The 18,722-nt window shown below is 50.5% G+C and overlaps 1 protein-coding gene and 1 non-coding gene across 3 annotated transcripts; both read left to right on the top strand.

Annotated features, from left to right (window-relative positions):
* Nucleotides 1-7,423: 7,423 nt before the first annotated feature.
* Nucleotides 7,424-18,660, top strand: Tspan16 (tetraspanin 16). 2 transcript variants are annotated; one of them, XM_090337597.1, is made up of 7 exons: nucleotides 7,424-7,663; nucleotides 9,022-9,219; nucleotides 10,674-10,748; nucleotides 12,285-12,392; nucleotides 13,081-13,233; nucleotides 14,785-14,868; nucleotides 18,537-18,660. In XM_090337597.1, exons 1-7 carry the CDS (start codon nucleotides 7,595-7,597, stop codon nucleotides 18,546-18,548), a joined length of 699 nt encoding a protein of 232 aa, XP_090193723.1. In that variant the 5' UTR covers nucleotides 7,424-7,594; the 3' UTR covers nucleotides 18,549-18,660. The 2 variants fall into 2 exon arrangements, with proteins under 2 accessions (XP_090193723.1, XP_090193722.1); XM_090337596.1 differs by lacking the exon at nucleotides 18,537-18,660 and adding an exon at nucleotides 16,709-16,883.
* Nucleotides 15,291-15,393, top strand: LOC150067985 (U6 spliceosomal RNA). The gene has a single exon (XR_016538470.1). It is a non-coding gene; the product is annotated as a U6 spliceosomal RNA (small nuclear RNA).
* Nucleotides 18,661-18,722: the final 62 nt, after the last annotated feature.

Raw genomic sequence — 18,722 nt, 5'->3', positions numbered from 1 at the left:
AGAAACCAAGGCTCAGACGTCTGTGCGCACCAGACCTTTTGGCCCAACACCAGGTCCTTCTCCCAGGGTGACCCTTCCCACGGGGGTCACCACACATCCTGAGGAGAACTAGAAGCTGAATTACGGTCATTGGAACGCGTGGCCACCTCAGGGCCTTTGCATATGCCATTCTTGATCCTAGGAGTATGGATGCTGTTATTATTCTTCCTGGACAGATGAGGAGGCCCAGAGTGATTGTGACATTGTTTGATTCCGTGTCTGATCCTGAATCCACAGGGAGGAGACGTGGATGATAAAAGAGACATCCATAGCCAGGTCCATGAGGTAGGGAAGCTAGCAGGGCTGGCCCAGCCCAGCAAGCAACAGGGCACGGCAGGTTTCAGCAGCCCCCACACATCTCAGTGTAGTCCTGCCATGGAGGTGTGGAGAAACCAGGTGTAACTCCACCCATCACATGCGGGCCCCACCCATTGTCACCTGTAGTCTGCCACACTAAAGTCTTTGTTTCTGACCCAATGGATACCCCCTCGATCCCTCATGAGCTCTCCCTGTCACCTCCCTTCTCTGTGCCCTTCAGTCACTTCATTCCAGCTGCCCCACCCCCTCAATATGAAAAACACAGCTCTACCTCAGGACCTTTGCACATGCTATGTCAGGATTCCATCATTCCGTATAGGTTTGTGGGGGTGAGGACCCCCTCCCTCCCAACCTACCCAACTAGGGCTTGATTAGTGAGGCAGCATGGAGACCCCCACTCTGAGCAAAGGCTGCTGTAGGCCCAGTGCCACCCAAGCACTTGCCAGACCTGACTGGTGAGGCTTCTGACTCAACAGGGTGGGGCTGGGGCGGGGGACTTTGGCCTCCTATGTCTGCGATCACCTTCTGGGGGTGTGGTGAGGGCACTGATAGACCAGGGAGGAGGCCAGCCTGCATCTGCATGGGGGGCCGGGCACCCTGACTCCCTGGTAAGTTCCAGGAAAGTTCCTCTTTCTCCCTTTCTTCCCTCTGTCCCTCCAGAACCCAGAAGGCCCAGCCCACGAGGTGTCAGTGACTGGCCTTGTAGCAAGGTCCCCTACCCCAGCCAGAGACAATGGGCTCTGAGACTTTTTTTTTTGCCAGTCCTGGGCTTGAGCTCAGGGCCTGAGCACTGTCCTTGGACTTTCTCAAGGCTAGAGCTCTACCACTTGAGCCTCAGCACCACTTCCGGCTTTTTTCTATGTAGGTGGTACTGACAGAGGAATGGAACCTGGCATGCCTTTTGTGCACTTTGTGCATGCTAGGCAAGCAGTCTACCAGTAGCGCCCAACTCCCAGACCCTTCCAGAATCCCCATTCCCAGGGATTCAGACACTTTCCGGCAGAGTGGTGAAGGAATGAAGAAATGAAGCAACGATTTAAGGAAGCGATGAATTAATGATGCGCAGATAAATGGACAGATGATTGGATGCATGAATGAATGAATGAGGAATGGATGAGCAAATGAATGAATGAATGAATGCTGATGGAGGAACAGATGCATGAATGGATGCCTGAGTAAATGGATGCAGAAGCACACGCAGGAAGGAAAGACGGATGGAATGAACCAATGAATGATTGCATGACACCCAATAGACCGTGAAGGAATGAATGAAGGAGTGAAGGAATGGCCTCACGTCCTGTAGGAGAGGCCTGAGGAGGACTCTGAGTGCAGACATTTTATTTTAGGATTCCAGCTCACCTGGTCCCCACAAGACTACGTGATGGGAGGGGGGGGGGCTGAGTTCTGAGCCTCAGTTTCCCCATCTGTGACATGAGCACTGCCACAGCCAGGCCCAGAGAGCTGCAGTAGGTGGCTGGGGCTGTTGTCCTTGTCTTCAGGGCCAGGGAAGGAAGCGGTGGGGGGCTCTGGGTGGACAGGCCTGGCTCTGGGATCAAAGGTCACAGGCAGAGGGCAGAGGTCCCAGCGCAGGCTTCCGGTTTGGCTTTGTTTGTTTGGGTTGGGTTTGGTGTGGTTTTTGTGTCTGTCCCAGGGGTTTGAACTCAGGGCCTGGCGCTGTCCTTGAGTGGTTTTTGCCCAAGGCAGGTACTCTAACGTCTTGAGTCAGCTCTCCTTCTGGCTTATGATGGTTCACTGGACACACAAGCCTCACCGATTTTCCTGTGTAGGCTGGCTTTGAACCGCTGTCCTTAGACCTCAGCTTCCCCAGTCGCTGAGATTATAGGCGTGAGCCACAGCACCAGGCGTAGAGACTTGTCTTTTTTAATTCTTCAGAAGTCCAGTTGGGTCATGGCTGCTTGAGATGGAGTCTTCTCCACGTACTAATTTCCGTGTTTAGCAGACCTCAGCAAATGGACACCTGCAATTAAACCGACAGGCATACACTTACCCCAGTCCCATGCTCACATGCCAGCTCACAGAATGCCAGCCAAGAACACAGAGGTAGCAAGGAAAAGCCACAGCACTCTGGGATCCTGAGCCAGAAGGAGTCCAGTCACCAAGGAACGGGCCCCAACCTCCATTTATATAGTTAAGGGCGCCAGCCAACCAGTGCTGGAATGTCAGAGCCAAGACAGTGACAAAGTTCACACAGGATCCGTGACTCCCGCCTGGAATCCCAGCTACGAAGGAAGCTGAGACCTGAGGATCCAAATTCCAAGCCAGCTCCAGGGTAGAAAAAGTCGGAAAGCCTCCATCTGTAATTCACCAGCACAAAGTTGGACCAGAGGCATGGTTCATGTGCTAAAGCACCAGCTGTAGTATGAAAGCCAAGCAAGAGTGAGAGGCTTGTACTGAGACGGCACAAACAAATTCACCCCCTTCAGCCCCCCAGTCAACAGAGTGCTGGATATTTTCATAAGAGAAATAAAAGTTTACAGTTCCATAAGTACGCGCACACAGACGGGACAGTGATTAGGCACAATGGCCTTATTTATAACCACGATGGTTTGTAAGAATCTAATTGTGCTGCCTGGGTTTGAGGAGAAGAAAGCAGACTCCAGGGAACAGTGAAATATTCTTCAACCATAGTTCTCATCTCTCTCTCTCTCTCTCTCTCTCACTCGCTCTCCTTATTGTGCCAGTCCTGAGGCTTGAACTCAGTGTCCAGGCACACTGCCCCTGAATTATTTCCCTCAAGACCCAAGTCTGTCATCCTAACTGCTCTGGAGGCTGCGAGCTGAGGACTGTGGACAGCCTTGACAGGAAGGTCCATGAGACTCTCCAATAAACCACCAGATAAGCTGGAAATGGAGCTGTGGGCGGCAGCACCTAGACCCTGAGTTCAAACCCACGACCGACACAAAGGAAAAAAATCACAGCATCAGGCTCGGGATGGTTGTTCACGCTCATGATCCCAGCTCTCAGGAGGTGGAGGAAGGAGGACCATGAGTTTGGGGCTGAGCTGGTGAGATGGCAAGAAGAAAAAAAAAAAAGAAAAGGGGGGACAAACTGACATGTTGAATCCCTTTAAAAAAACAAAACAACAAGTACTTAAACTGTTCTTTTAAGAAGACAGGCACTGGCCGGGAGGTTGGCCTAGTGGTTAAAGTGCTTGCCTAGCATGCACGAAGACCCAGGTTCGATTCCTGGGTGCCACATACATAGAAAACAGCCAGAAGTGGTGCTGAGGCTCAAGTGGTAGAGCTCTAGCCATGAGAAAATCCAAGGACAGTGCTCAGGCCCTGACTAAACAAAACAGTCCCAGCATCCTTGACCTGGTGTCAGGGGTTCTAAGCTCCCCGGGGGTGGTCTGAAGCCGACAGGCGGAAGTGGAAAGGACCTATGCATCTTTCTGATGTGTACGTCTGGGATCTTGGAGCACAATCACCTTTTCCATACCAGCAGCATGCCAGCCCCTTTGGCTGTCGTTACTTCTCAGATGGTGTCTTTTTCCCTGGAAGAACGTCCAGCTGCAATCCTCCTCCCTTTGCCTCCTCAATGGCTGCGATTGCAGGCCTGAAACCACAGCTCCTGGACTGCAAGGAGCTGCGGCTCTAGCGCTCCAGCCACGCCCCCATCCGAGGCCACGCCCCCAGGACGAGGACACGCCCACACCGGGGACACGCCCCGCTGCAAGCCACACCCTCCGTTCTGAGCCACACCCACACAGCGAAGATGCCTGAGCCTGGCCTCAGCCTGTAGGCCCGCCCACGTCAGAGCCACGCCCACCGCCACTGGGCCACGCCCCTGCTTTCAAGCTCCACCCGGCTAAAACAGCCCTACACCTGAGGCACGCCCACAGTACAGCCACGCCTCCACATCTAGCCACGCCCCCAACGCTGTGCTTCTTGGCTCCTGGGTACAAAGAGCTGACTGGTTGCACACATATTTGTGCATACAGACTTGCACAATGCATAGAAAACTGGGATTTATTATTAATTATGTTGCCCAAGGCTCCCTCCTGGGCTCCTGCCCTCTGTTCTGAGCGTTTGACATCAGTGACTCCTTTTTTTCATTTCTCCTCTTCACTTCCCCAGTGCCTACTTGCAAGGACTGTCCAGGAAAGAGCTCCAGGCCGGATCAGAAGCTGGGCCCAGTGAAGGAAGGGCTCCACGAAATGAAGACATTCCTATGCCGACCTCACAGATCTTTGGGCTATGGCCAATAGTGGAAAAGAAGCCGGCAAGAACATTCCAGGGCTGGCCAGGACCCCTGAGGATCCGGCGAAGTTGTAGATCAGAGCTGGTTGTTTCCTCCTGTTTTGTTTTGTTTTGCCTCTCTCTCAGGGATCTCCGATTTGGCTAGCCCAAGATGTGGTCTCCCCACCCTCACTCCTCAGGCCCAGCAAGGAGCTGCCCTGTTGAGAAATTGAGGCAGGCTCCCCACCCCAAGAAAAATACACACTTCCGGGAGAAGAAAAACCCTTGTAATTCAGCGCAGGCCCCCTGCCCTACGGAGTGGGGGAGGTGGGGGGCAGAGAATAAACCAATAACAGCTCTGGGAAGGGGACTTAGTGGTAGCATGCTTGCCTAAGCATTCATGAAGCCATGGGTTCGAGTCCTCAGTACCACATACACACACACACACACACAAAAAAAGCCTGAAGTGAAGCTGTGGCTCAAGTGGTAGAGTGCTTTCCTTGAGCAAGTGAGACAGCGCCCAGGCCCTGAGGCCAAGCCCCAGGACTGACATGTAAAGACACACACACAATTAAGCAAACAAATCTGTTAATAGTAATATTAATCCTCATATCTGCCTGGAAGAAGACTGAAGGAAAAGGCGCCTGTCCCTGAGGATGAGAACTGCAGAACCAGAAGCACCCAGAGCAGCCATAAGCATTGTTTTCTGTGGGCTTTGTGCCCCCTAGTGTTGCTCAAGGGAACAGCTCCCACCCCGACCATAGGAGCCACCAAATCTGTGGCTGCATCTGCTCTTCAGTCATCCTGTGGATTTAACAGCTCTGTGGATTTCATTGGCCCAATCTTTCGTTGTTGTTGTTGTCAGTGGTGGGACTTGAACTCTGTGCCTGGTGGCTAGTCGAAGATAGTCTTATAGAATTTCCTGCCTGAGCTGGTTTTGAACCCCAATCCTCAGATCATAGCTAGGATTTTAGGTGTGAGATACCAGCACTGGGCTCAGATTGTTTTCCAAACCAGAAAAGGGTGAGGGAGAGAGATGGGAGGGTGAGCTGATTGGTATATATTGTTTATGGTGTGGAAATGTCACAATGAAACTCACTGTTGCACAGTTAATACCTACTAACAAAAATATTTTAGAACATCTAAAATATAAGAAAGGAAAGAAAAACGTGTGTAGAAATAGGCACCTCCACACACTTTACCTTCTGTTATTAAGGTTCTATTTGATTGGCACTTTCATTATGTGAACAAAGGCATTTAAAAGTCCTGCTTGTAACTCTGGAGTCTACAAAGGGGTCAGCTTTCTAGAACCTCTGATTTGTGAGCAAAAATCGCACTGCTTTTCTTGCTTGTTTTTTGTCTTTCTCTTCTTTCTTTCTTTCTCTTTCTTTTTGTCTGTCGTGGGGTTTGAACCCTTGGTCTGGGCTCTGTCCCTGAGCTCTTCAGCTCAAGGCTAGAGCTCTGCCACTTTGAGCCACAGTTCCAATTCTGGGTTTCTGGTGCTTCCTTGGAGATAAGAGTCTCATGGACTTTTTCTGCCCAGGCTGGGTTCGAACCCAGATCCTCAGATCTCAGCCTCCTGAGATGACAGGCATGAGCCACCGGGGCCTTATGACACCTGCCTTTCTTTCTGCATGATTTCTGTTACATGTTCTCCCTGGTGTTTCCAAGTGCTGGCATTTCTGGCACAATCTGTCTCCTATCCGCTGCGTGGGTGAGGGTATGGGCTGGGCTGTCTGCTGCATTTCCTCATGCTGACCGGCCAGGTGACAGCACTGGGGACCAGGACACATTTACACGTGTGCAGAGGGAAATGCTGCCGTATGGGGTGTGTGTGTGTGTGTGTGTGTGTGTACACCCATACGGGGGCAGTAATACTTTTACAAACATGGTGTGACAGCACACATTCCTAGCTGTGAACGTGACCTTGGACCCAGACGGATAAGGTCACTCTACCCCTTAAGATCTTGCTTAGCTGGGCTTGTTCCACAAAACAAGTGACTGGACAATCATGAAGTTAATTTTTTCCTTCTCGGCTACCCCCTCACCCCAGCTCAGCCATCCAGTACCTACACAAGGTCTAGCCCCAGGCCAAGGCTGGACACGGCTGGGGTGCGTGTGTTCTGGGGATATGGGGGGATAAGGGGAGCCAGGTCTGGACACTTTGGCCTGAAATAGCACTCTGTCATTCTGATGAAAAGCCCATTTGCTGGGGGTAGCGGTATACATTTGTAATCCTGGCTACTCAGGAAGTGGAGCTTGGAGAATCATAGGGGAAGCACCATTATTAGGTGCCAGTACAGGGGCTTGAACTCAGAGCCTGGGCACTGTACCTGATTTTTTTTTTTTTTTTGCTCAAGGCTAGCACACTGCAACCTTAAGCCACAGTTTTCCTTCCATCCTTTTGTTGGTTAATTGGAAATAAGAGTCTCACAGACTTTCTTGCCCGGGCTAACTTCAAACTGTCATCCTCAGATCTCAGATGATGTCTAAGTCTCTGGAATTACAGGGGTAAGCCACTGGCACTGGACCCGCTGGGTTCTTTCATCCTAATGGGTTCCTTCAAAGCCACTGGGCCAGAGGGACAGACAGAGGGACACAAAACAGGGCATTCCAGGTCCCTGCCCTTTGACGGTCTGTGTCAGTTGCACAAACTTTGCCACAGGGCCCCTCTGCATATGGGGACAGAGGTCTTATCTCTCTCCTCAGTGTGGTAGTTTGTGAAGAGCAGCTGGCAGGAGGTGACAGTGGGGAGCTGGGGGGGGACCTGTTTCCTAGGGCATCATCAGCGCTTTGCTGTGCAATCCCATTGTGATGTGATAAAGGCTTAGGCCTGAAGCTGGCACTTGTTGGGCAGCCTTGAGAGGGTGGGTGGGGGGAGGCCGGGGGAAACCAATCAAACAGCCAGGAGACAAAGGGGAGGAGCAAGCCAACCTCATTCACCCCTCCCCAAGCCCTCCACCAAACCTGGCAATCAGGAGGCCGGATGTGTGGGAAAATGCTAACTTAAATCACCAAGACACCCTCATCTGACAAACATGACTGAAACCCACACGCCCTATTCCTCCTTGAAAAAACTACTATCGCTCCTCAAAGGTGTCATAGCTGTAAGTATGTCGCCCCTTGGAGGGGGGGTATGGCCAGCTCTCTGAATGACAGGAATAAAGTGATCCCACTCCCCCCCCCCCCACCCCAGGAGTGGAGCATGCTGGGAACAGCGTGGTCAGCTCTGGCCTGTCCCCTAGTGGTGGCCCTCAGAACTGTGTGGAGATCAGAGATGACAAAACGGCTTAGAATGACTCCTGCAGAAAATTCAGGCCAGTTGGAGAGCCTGGTGTGCATGCCCGTTTGTGTTGTGTTGTGTGTGTCTGAAGCTTCCTGAGTGTTAACTTTGTGCTGGACCACCGAGCACCGATCCCCAACCCCATTTTTTTTTTTTTTTTTGGTTGTGGGGCTTGAACTCAAGACCTGGGCAGTGTCCCTGAGCTTCTTTTGCTCCAGACTTCTAGCACTGTATAATTTTGAGCCACAGCATCACTTCTAGTTTTCTTTTGGTTAATTGGAGATAAAAGCCTCCTAGACTTTGCTGTCCAGGCTGGCTCTGAAATGCAATCCTCAGATCTCAGCCTCTTGAATAGCTAATACTCCAGATGTGAGCCACTGACACCTGGCTGTATTTTTGTTTGTTTTGTTTTTCCAAAGGCTGGTGCTCTACCATTTGAGCCACCATGACATTTCTGGCTTTGGGGGTGATTCATTGGAGATAAGAGTCTCAACAATTTAAGACTCTTTGCCTTGCCCAAGCTAACTTTGAACCAGGATCCTCAGATCTCAGCCTCCTGGGTAGTTAGGATTTCAGGCATGAGCCTTGGTCCCCCATTTTCATTTCTTTGTTTTTTTTAAACATTTTTTTTTTGCCAGTCCTGGGCTTGAGCTCAGGGCCTGAGCACTGTCCTTGGACTTTCTCAAGGCTAGAGCTCTACCACTTGAGCCTCAGCACCATTTCTGGCTTTTTTCTATGTATGTGGTACCGAGGAATCGAACCCAGGTCTTCGTGCATGCTAGGCAAGCACTCTACCACTAGGCCAAACTCCCGGCCCCTAAACATTTTTTTTGCTGGCTTTATTTGCTTTTGCTTTCCCAACTACTACTCCCTCGCCAGGTCTTTTGTTTTTGCTTTTGCCAGTCCTGGGGCTTGAACTCTGGGCCAGAACTCTGTCCCTGAGCCACTTTTGTGCTCAAGGCTGTGGCTCTTCCATATTGCCACTTGTGGTTTTTGAGTGATTCATTGGAGATCAAAGTCTCACAGAGACTTTTCTGCCCAAGCTGGCTTTGAACCACCATCCTTAGCTCTTAGCCTCCAGAGTAGCTAGGATGACAAACGTGAGCCTGTGGCACTCAGCCTGGAGAATGTTCTGGGGACCACTCAAGGCTTTTTTCCTCCTCTCTGACTTGTGGTATGCAGGTATCTGGTATCATCCTCATTGCCTTGGGTCTGGGTATGAAGTATGGTCGGGCGTCCCTAACTACAGTCCTGGGGCTGTCATCCTCCTACCTCCTTCACTTCGGCTACCTGTTCCTGGTTCTGGGATGCGTCATTATCCCGCTCGCCCTGGCTGGCTGGTATGGAGCCATTAAAGAAAGCAGAGGCACTCTCTTGTTTGTAAGTTGGATTTGCACACAGAACCACAAATTACCCCACCGGCCCCTCCTCCCCCACTTCTCCTTCACGGCTCTCCTATCACAGTTATATGATAAATACTTTCAGGCTGGGAATGGGTTCAAGTGGTAAAGCATCTGTTCTAACAAGCTCAAGGCCCTAAGTTCCAACCCAAGAAGTACCAAAAAAAAAAATAGTGATAAAGGAAAATAAGCAAGAAGTACTTTGGCCGGGTGCCAGAGCTCATACCTGTAATCCCAGCTACTCTGAAGGCTGAGATCTAAGGATCAAGGTTCAGTGCCATCCTGGGCAGCAAAATGTATGAGAATTTATCTCCAATTAGCCAGCAAAAAGCCAGAAGTAGAAATGTAGCTTGAGTGGTAGAGTGGCAGCCTTGAGTGGAAAAAGCTTAAGGATAGAGCAGGGAGTTTGGCCTAGTGGTAGAGTGCTTGCCTAGCATGCACGAAGACTTGGATTCGATTCCTCAGTAGCACATACATAGAAAATGCCAGAAGTGGTGCTGTGGCTCCAATGATAGAGCTCTACCCTTGAGAAAGCCCAAGGACAGTGCTCAAGCTCTGAGTTCAAGCCCCGGGACTGGGGGGAAAAAAGACAAAAAGAACCAAAAGCTTAAGGACAGCACCCAGGCCCTAAATTCAAGACTGACTAATTGCGCCCCACACAAAGCCTTTCACCTCATGCCCCCTTTTCAACAGTGCTGATGGTATTTCACTGGGTAAGATCCATTATGATATCTTGGTATCTTGGTTCAAATCCCTTCTTCTCTCTAAACTCAGAAATTATTAAATTACATATTACAGTCATATATAATACATTCTACTCCCCAAAGTATTCTTCACCTACATTGTTTTTTTCCTTCTTTGATTGGTTGCGGGGCTTGAACTAAGGGCCTAGGCACTGCCCTTGAGCTCTTTTACTCAAGGCTAGTGCTCTACCAGTTGGAGCCACAGCTCCATTTCTGGTTTGTAGGTGGTTAACTGTAAACCAAGATAAGATCTTGGGCTTGTTTGCCCAGGCTTGAGTAGCTAGAATTACAGACATGAGCCACCTGGCTTCCTTCCTGACGTCCCCCTCAGTCCTGGGGCTTGAACTCTGGGCCTGGGCACTGCCCTTGAACAGTTTTGCTCAAGGGTAGCACTGTATCATTTGAAACACGGCACCACTTCTGGTTTTCTGGAGGCTCGTTGAAGATAAGACTCTCAAGGACTTTTCTGCCTGGGCTGGCTTTGAACGGGGATTCTCTGATCTCACCTCTGAGAAGCTTGGATTACAGGCAGGAACCACCCGAGCAAGCCTGAATTCTCTGGCACTGCAAAAGTGCGATGGGATGAGTGTGCAGGGACAGGGAAACAGCCCTTCCCTCCGCATCCTTCCCTCCACATCCTTCCCGCCACATCCTTCCAGCCAGCCCTGTGCCACCACCCCCTGTCTTGCAGTGTTTCTTCTTCATGGTGACCATCCTCATCGTGGAAATCACAGCCGCCTCCGTGACCCTGGCCTTCTTCCCAATTGTAAGTGAGGGGCTTCTGTCTCCCCCTGTCCAGAGCAAGACACCCACGTCACTCTTCCCACCTGCACCTCCGTGGAAGCCACGCCCCCTCGCGGAGCCCCGCCCAACACCACAGAGCCCCGCCCCCACAGAGAGCCTCGCCACACCGCTGAACCACGCCCCTGAGGCCCAGCTCTGTTCTTCCGTTGAGCCCCGCCCCTAACTCGGAGCCAGGGACCCTAGGACAAAGCTCCGCCCCACCACTGAGCCTGGTCCTGGCTCGAAGCCACACCCCCAGTGCTGAGACCCACCCCTATTGTTGAGGCTTAACCTCAGGCCTGAGCCACGCCCCCACTAGCAAGCCACGCCCCACGACGGAGCCACGCCCCTAGTGCTGAAGCACCTCCCCAGGACGGAGCCACGCCCCCCGCGCTGAGCCACGCCCCCGCCGAGCGCCACGCCCCCCGCGCTGAGCCACCCAGGACCTGTGGAGGAGCTGGCGCCCAGGGGCCTGGGTCCTGAGTGGAGCGCGCATCTAAGTTATCCGCGGGCAAGGGTGGAGGCGCCCCAGCTGCAGGCCTGTGTGGGGACACAGGAAACCGAGCTAGGGATGAGTGTGAAGCCGGAGGCCCCTTTTCTTGGCAGAGAGAAAGCGGTGGGAGGGAGACGCCCCGTGCTTTCCGCTCCTGGGCTCGGTCGGTCCTGAGCCCGGGATGCGTGGTTGCTGCCGGAAACGAGGCATTTTTAAAGCTTCATTAAAAAAAAAGTATTCCTTCTCCCTCCCTCCCTCCCTCCCTTCCTCCTTTCCTTTATTTCTTTATATTTTTGCCAGTCCTGGAGCTTGAACTCAGGGCCTGGCACTGTCCTTGGACATTTTTTGCTCAAGGCTAGCACCCTGCCACGTGAGCCACAGCAGCACTTCCGGCTTTTTCTGTGTATGTGGTTCCGGGGAATCGAACCCAGGGCTTCATGCATGCGAGGCGAGCACATTACCAGTAGGCCATGCTCCCAGTCGCTCCTTTCTTTTTGTGAGACAAAGTCTTGCTGTATAGCAAGGCCAGCCTGGCCTTGAACTGCTCACTAAGTGACCCAATCAGACCTGAGTCAGACCCCAGGCCTTCCTGCCTCAGCCTCTCAAGAGCTGGTTTTGCAGGCATGCACCGCCTCACCAGGCCTTTTTTTTTTTCTTTTCAAGTAGAGGGAAATTTACTGGGGTGTGCTCTTGGGCAAACCCCCTCGTTGGGACCAGAATGGTTACCTCTACTCCATTCTTTAATCCAATTCCAGACACATGGTAGGTGTGCCTGGCTCGTGGGCGATTCAGGACGAGCAGATGATTCAAGTTGGTTGTCAGTGATGGGGAGGACAAGATGCACTTGGCTGCAAACACCTCCTCTTTTGTGTCCCCAAACGGGGTGGCTACCCTGGCAGCGTGAAGGGACCCCTTTTCTAGACCCCTTTTTGCACCATGATCCTCAGATCTCAGCCTCCTCACTAGCTAGGGTTACATCTGACACCCAGCATGCTAATCTTTGCCGCTTCTGGATTGTTCTGGAAGGTTCGAGATGTAGCCTTGGAACACAACTTTGCAATCCTGAGGAAGAATTACAAAGGTTACAATGAGCCAGACGACTTTTCAGCACAGTGGAACTTGGTCATGGAGAAGGTGAGGTTCGCTTTTGCAGGAAATTGGGGATAAAATAGGAACAGCAGGAGACCATCACAGCCATTTCTGAGTGTGTGGGTTTGGTGGCATCAGGTTTCGATGCCAACCTGGGCAAAAAGTTAGTGAGACCCCTCTATTATAATCAGTATGCTAGGCCCGTAGCCGGGCGTGGTGACTCACACCTATAATCCTAGCAACTCAGGAGGCTGAGATCTGAGGACCACAGTTCAAACCCAGCCCAGGTAGGAAAATTTTGAGACTTTTATCTCCAGTTAACTACCAAAATAATCTAGAAGTAGAGCTCGGCTCAAGTGGTAGATAGCTAACTTTGATCACCAAAGTGCAGGGACAGTACCCAGGCCCTGAGCACTGTTCCTGAGCATTTTTTGCCCAAGGCTAGTATTCAAATACTTGAGCCTCAGCTCCACTGCTGGTTTTCTGGTAGTCCATTGGAGGTAAGAGTCTCAGGGACTTTCCTCACCCAGCTGGCTGGCTTTGAGACTCCATGCTTAGAATTCACCTGGTATCCTGATCAGATGGGAGCCATGGAAGGTTCTGGTCCAGAGCAGCAGTATTAGAACTTCTCTGGACAGTATCTAAGATGACTGTGATTTTTCTACCTGCGTTTGATTACTTGAAATGGAGACTTTCATGTCTTTCTCCCCCCCCCCTCCCTCTCTTCCTGCAGCTCAAGTGCTGTGGTGTAAATAACTACACAGATTTCTCTGGCTCTTCCTTTCAAATGACAACTGGCCATACTTACCCCAGGGGCTGCTGTAAATCCATGGAAACCCCAAATTGTGATGGGCAGAATGTATCCTCAGAGGTCATCTACCGGGAGGTAATTCAGGATTTGGTTGTATGTTGCCCCAGTAGTTTTTAAGACCTCCCTCTCCTCCCAAAATATACTTATTTATAGGAATCCTAGAAAGGGGAGAGAAACTCTCATTTGGTGTTTGGTTCGCTTTGGCAACTGTCACTTTGGTGACGGTGTTAGCTTTCTGTGACGGTAGCACATTACTTGAGGCAATCAATTTAAAAAGAAGTAAGGTTTACTTGGGCTTGTAGTTTTCAGAGACTTTGTAGTTGGTTGGCCTGGTCATTTTGTAGCCCGATGGCAGAGTAGCAGTAACGTTGGGGCCACACAGGAGAGGAAAGCCAGCCCTCAGCTCATGGGCAAAGGATAAAAGAGAGACAGGAAGAGAACTCAAAGGGTAGAGTATGCATACAATGCCCTAAATCTAACAAGTAAATCCCACCGGTGTGTGTGTGTGTGTGTGTGTGTGTGTGTGTGTGTGTGTGTGTGTGTGTGTACCATTGATTGAACTCAGGGTCTCATGTTTATTTAGCTAAGTGGGCTCCACTGGTGCGCTACCACATGAGTCACAGCTCCAGCCATGCTTTTTGCTGGTTATGCTAGCTTTGGACTTTTCTGCCTGGCTGGCCTTGGACCTTGAGTAGTTATGATGACAGGCCTGGAGCCACCAACACACAGGCTGGGCCCTATTTCTTAAAGGCTTTCCCATAGTGCTGAGCTGGGAATCTAAGTCTCTAATCCATGACCCCTGGGCAACATTCTACAAACTGCCAAGAGGAGTGAAGCGTTCCTTCTCCATTTTCTTAGAAGACACATCTGAGAAGTAGATTCTGGCAGTTATACATGGGGTCAAGCTAGTTGGGCAGTGGTGGCTCAAGCGTGTAATCCTAGCTAGCTCCTTAGGAAGCTGAGATCTGAGGATCATGGTTCAAAACCAGACAGGGCAGGAAAGTCAATGAGACTCGTATCTCCAATAAACCACTAGAAACCTGAAAGTGGAGCTGTGGCTCAAAGTGGTAGAGCGCTAGTCTTGAGCAAAAATGCTCAGGGACAGCGCCCAGACCCTGAGTTCAAGCCCCATAACCGACAAAAAAAAATAAAGTAATAGGGCGGGGAGTTTGGCCTAGTGGTAGAGTGCTTGCCTAGCATGCATGAAGACCCGAGTTCAATTCCTCAGTACCACATACATAGAAAAAAGCCGGAAGTGGTGCTGAGGCTCAAGTGGTAGAGCTCTAGCCTTGAGAAAGTCCAAGGACAGTGCTCAGGCCCTGAGCTCAAGCCCAGGACTGGCAAAAAAAATAAATAAAAAAAATTAAAAATAAATAAAAAATAAAATAATAAAGTAAATAATAAATGGTGCAAGCTAACATCTCCAGTTAGTGCTGATACAGCCCGGGGAAGAACAAAGCCCAGGAAAGATGATTGGGGGGGGAGGAGCCTGGATCTGCAGACACCCCCTCCTCTTCCCTCTTAATCGATGGGTGCTGGTGGCCTGAAGGGTGGGCTTCACGGAACCCAGGCATCGGTGAACCCCTCACTGGCTTCCTCTGCTTGCTTTCATGTTCATATCCTCAGGGCTGTTTTACCAAACTCCTGAAAATAACCAGGACCCACAGCCTAACCCTGAGCGGGATGTCCGTGGGAGCAGCCGTGATCCAGGTAAGGCCCAGCCTCTCTGGAACACCCTGGGACTGGGGTTTGAACTCAAGCTTCCCACTCCCTAGGCTGGTCCTCTGCCTCCTGGTCCATGCCTCCAGCTCTGCTTTTCACCAATTATTTGGCAAATTATTATTATTTTTTTGCCAGTCCTGGGCTTGAACTCAGGGCCTGAGCACTGTCCTTGGACTTTCTCAAGGCTAGAGCTCTACCACTTGAGCCTCAGCACCACTTCTGGCTTTTTTTTCTATGTATGTGGTACCGAGGACTCGAACCCTGGTCTTCGTGCATGCTAGGCAAGCACTTTAACCACTAGGCCAAACTCCTGGCCCCTGGCTTAAGCCCTTTTTTGGCCTGTTTTGAAGGTCGATCCTCCAGCTCTCAGCCTCCTGAGTGGCTTGTTTTCAGCTCTTTCATCAGGCACCGCGGTAGTGCTGTATGCATACTACAATGGAAACAATACAGAGAGAATGATCATAACCCCTATGCCAGGATGACCTGTCCATTTAGGAAGGGTTCCATTTCTTTCGTTAAACTGTTCTGAAGACCTCCCCTCCCCTGCCAAAAAAAAAAAATACCAATTGTATACCAAACAATGCTCCAGGCACTGGGGTCATACAACAAAACCCAGAACTTTCTGCCATGGTGGAGTGGACATTAAGCAATTATCTCAGTTAAGGATACTTGGTGCAGTGGTGTGGGCCTGGCTCCGTGGGGGTGGGGTGGCTCCAATCTAGGGGTGGGGCTTTATATTGGGGTGTGGTTTGGTGGGGGGGGTTGTGGTGGGTGGGGCTAGATGGCAGAGCACTTGCCACTCACGTGATAGGCCCTGGGGTCCATTCTTGCCCTATAATTTGTCGTGAGCCATTGATGACGTGACTTTCAGTGGCTCAAATGATAAATCACCAGCCTTGAAAAAAAAATAAATAAAGCCAGGTGACAGCATCCAGTCCGTGAGTTCAAGGCCCATGACCTACCAAAGAAGGGGGGTGGTTACCTGGAGTTTGGCCTAGTGGTTAAAGTGCTTGCCTAGCATGCACCAAGACCCAGGTTCGATTCCTCAGTACTACATACATACAAAAAGTCAGAAGTGCTGCTGTGGCTTAAGTGGCAGAGCTCTAGTCTTGAGCAAAATGTGTTCAAGGACACAGTGCCCAGGCCTTGAGTTCAAGGCCCAGGACTGGGTAAAAAAAAAAAAAAAAGGAAAGAAAAATTTTAGCTGGGCACTGGTGGAAGCTACTCAAGAGGCTGGGATCTGAGGATGTGGTGTGAAGCCACCCCAGGCAGGGAAGTCCAGGAGATTCTTATCTTGTGCTGTAGCACAAGTGATAGAGTAGCCTTGTATTTCCCCTTGCAATAATGAAAAGTCAAGGCGGGGAGAGGAGGGGATCTGGCCACTCTGTAGTCATGGAAAGTTTAGGATGGACAAAAGAGAAGGCATAGGCACAAATGCCCCAAATCTCTGCCCCCCACCTGACCAGATTTCCTCTTGGTACTTCCTATTGGACAAACGTTCCAGGAAGTCAAACAGCCAGGACATTCCTATTGGACAATCTATAGGAAGTTGGAGAACAGAGAACTCTGGGAAATGTAGTCCTTGAGGGTTAGACAGGAGAACTCACATGTATTTACGTACATTGTCTTCACCCTTTCTGCTGTTGTTGGATTTACTGTTCACAGGCCCAAAGTAGCTTTGACACGGTCCAGACAGACCTCCAACCAGCTGTAAAACGCAACCCTCACCTTTCTACTCCAGAGTGTTCCCCCACTAGCTGTGAGCTACACTTTGATTCTACTTTGGAAGTTTCCAGTGATGGCTCTGTGTTCCACTTTCTCATTGCAGCTGCCAGGAACTCTTGCCACATTGCTGCTGTTCATTAAGCTGGGCTGACAGTGAGGCCTGGAGAAGACGGGACACCTGAGTCTACCTGGCTGCTGGGCATGGATTCCACCTTTTATTTCTCTGGCACACTCACTGCTTTTGGAGAGGAGTAATAATTTTAAAATATCCATGTGCATCCCTTTCTCTTTGGTTTTCTCTTTTGCCTCAGCTGGCAATGGGTTTAAGTTTGAAATACCTTGAGTAGGATGGTGTGCAAGGCCGTATATTGTTACTATCACAAAATATCTGAGACTCGGGCTGGGAGTGTGGCCTAGTGGTAGAGTGCTTGCCTAGCATGCACGAAGACCCGGGTTTGATCCCTCGGTACCACACACATAGAAGAAAAGCCAGAAGTGGTGCTGAGGCTCAGGTTTTAGAGCTCTAGCCTTTAACAAGCCCAAGGACAGTGTTCAGTCTCTGAGTTCAAGCCCAAAGACTGGCAAAAAGAGAAAAAGAAAAGAGGTTTGATCTGGGCACCAGTGGCTCACGCCTTTTATCTTACTCAGGACACAGAGCTCTAAGGATTGTGAAGCCAGCCCATGCAAATAATCTGTGAAACTTTTTTTTTCCATCCCTGGGGCTTGAACTCAGGGCCTGGACTCTGTCCCTGAGGTTTTTTTTTGCTCAAGGCTAGCACTTATCACTTGAGCCACAGTGCCACTTCTGGCTTTTTCTATGTATGTGGCATTGAGGAATCAAACCCAGGGCTTCATGCATGCTAGGCAAGCAGTCTACTACTAGTTCACATTTCCAGTCCTCTGTGAGACTTGCATGTCTAATAAACTACTCAGAAACAGCCAGAAGTGGTGCTGTGGCACAAGTGATAGAGCCCTAGCCTTGAGCACAGAGAAGCTCAGAACTGTCCCCAGTCCCTGAGTTCAAGCCCTAGGTCGAGCACCTCCCTTCCAAAAGAGAAAAATAAAAGGAACTTTGGTTGGGCACTGGTGGCCTACACTCTAACCCCAGCTTGAGATCTGAGGATCCACGTTCAAAATCAACTTTGGGAAGAAAATTGGTGAGACTCTTATCTCTGATTGGCTGGGACAAAACCAGGAAGTGGAGCTGTGATTTAAGTGCTAGAACAACATCCTGGAGGGAGAAAGCTAAGGGACAGCATCCATACCCCAAGTTCAAGCCCCGCTACACACACACACACACACACACACACACACACACACACACACACACACACACACACAGTCTTTGTGATTCGGAAGGCTGGGAATTCAAGCTCTGTCTCTAAATTCCCAACATAGGGCATTGAAGGATGTCTGGGGACTCTCTCCCCACTTGCAGGACCTCCCCTAACCCCTACTTTCTTCCCAATCCCACCTCCAAATGCCATTTAGTTTGAGTTGGGGGAATTACATTTCCAGCACTTTCATTTTGGGAAACATGTAATCTGTTGACGCTTGCTAATGTCTGACTCAGCCACGAAGTCTGTGGACTCCCACACACCCCTCCCTGTCAACCTCAACATTAGCTGCAATGACTCACCTTTTCTTTAAGTCTGGGTTTGTTGTTGTTTTGTTTGAACTCAGGACCTTGGGCACTGTCCTTGAGCTTTTCCAAGGCTAGCGCTCTACCGCCAGAGCCCCACTTCCAGCTTTTTCTGTGGATGTGGTATGAAGGGGCTTCTTGCATGCTCCCGGCCCTCATTCAGAGGTTTGAGTCCATGGTGGACTGGAGGCAGAGGAAGCTGCTCACCTCATGGCGGCCAGGAAGCAGAGAGAAGGCTGGTGGTGGTGAACTTCCTTCTCCTTCCACTTTTGTCATATTATGTTTTCAGCTTATTGGATGAAGCCACTGACAATCAGGGGAGGGATCTTCTACCATTTGTCGCCCCCTTGTCAATCATCTCTAGAACAACTCTCAGTGACACACCCACAAGCGTGCTTTACAAATCCAGTAGGTGTCAACAACCTTCAAAGAAGCAATGCATCTTTGAGCCTGAAGAGGGCGCTGCGTGCCACAC

The sequence above is a fragment of the Megascapheus bottae genome, chromosome 1 (assembly GCF_031878675.1).
Source record: "Megascapheus bottae isolate mThoBot1 chromosome 1, mThoBot2.hap1, whole genome shotgun sequence".
NCBI classification, from domain to species: Eukaryota; Metazoa; Chordata; class Mammalia; order Rodentia; family Geomyidae; genus Megascapheus; species Megascapheus bottae.
The sequence above is the reverse complement of the archived record's forward strand: the minus strand, read 5'-3'. Positions and strand labels throughout refer to the sequence as shown.

What these genes read in the sequence shown, in the direction of transcription:
- Tspan16 (XM_090337596.1), top strand. Translation starts at nt 7,595, where the DNA reads ATGACTGAAACCCACACGCCCTATTCCTCCTTGAAAAAACTACTATCG. An exon ending in GCAGAGGCACTCTCTTGTTT is followed by an intron (nt 9,220 to 10,673) that starts GTAAGTTGGATT and finishes CCTGTCTTGCAG; the next exon opens with TGTTTCTTCTTCATGGTGAC. An exon ending in TGGGAGCAGCCGTGATCCAG is followed by an intron (nt 14,869 to 16,708) that starts GTAAGGCCCAGC and finishes TTCTCATTGCAG; the next exon opens with CTGCCAGGAACTCTTGCCAC.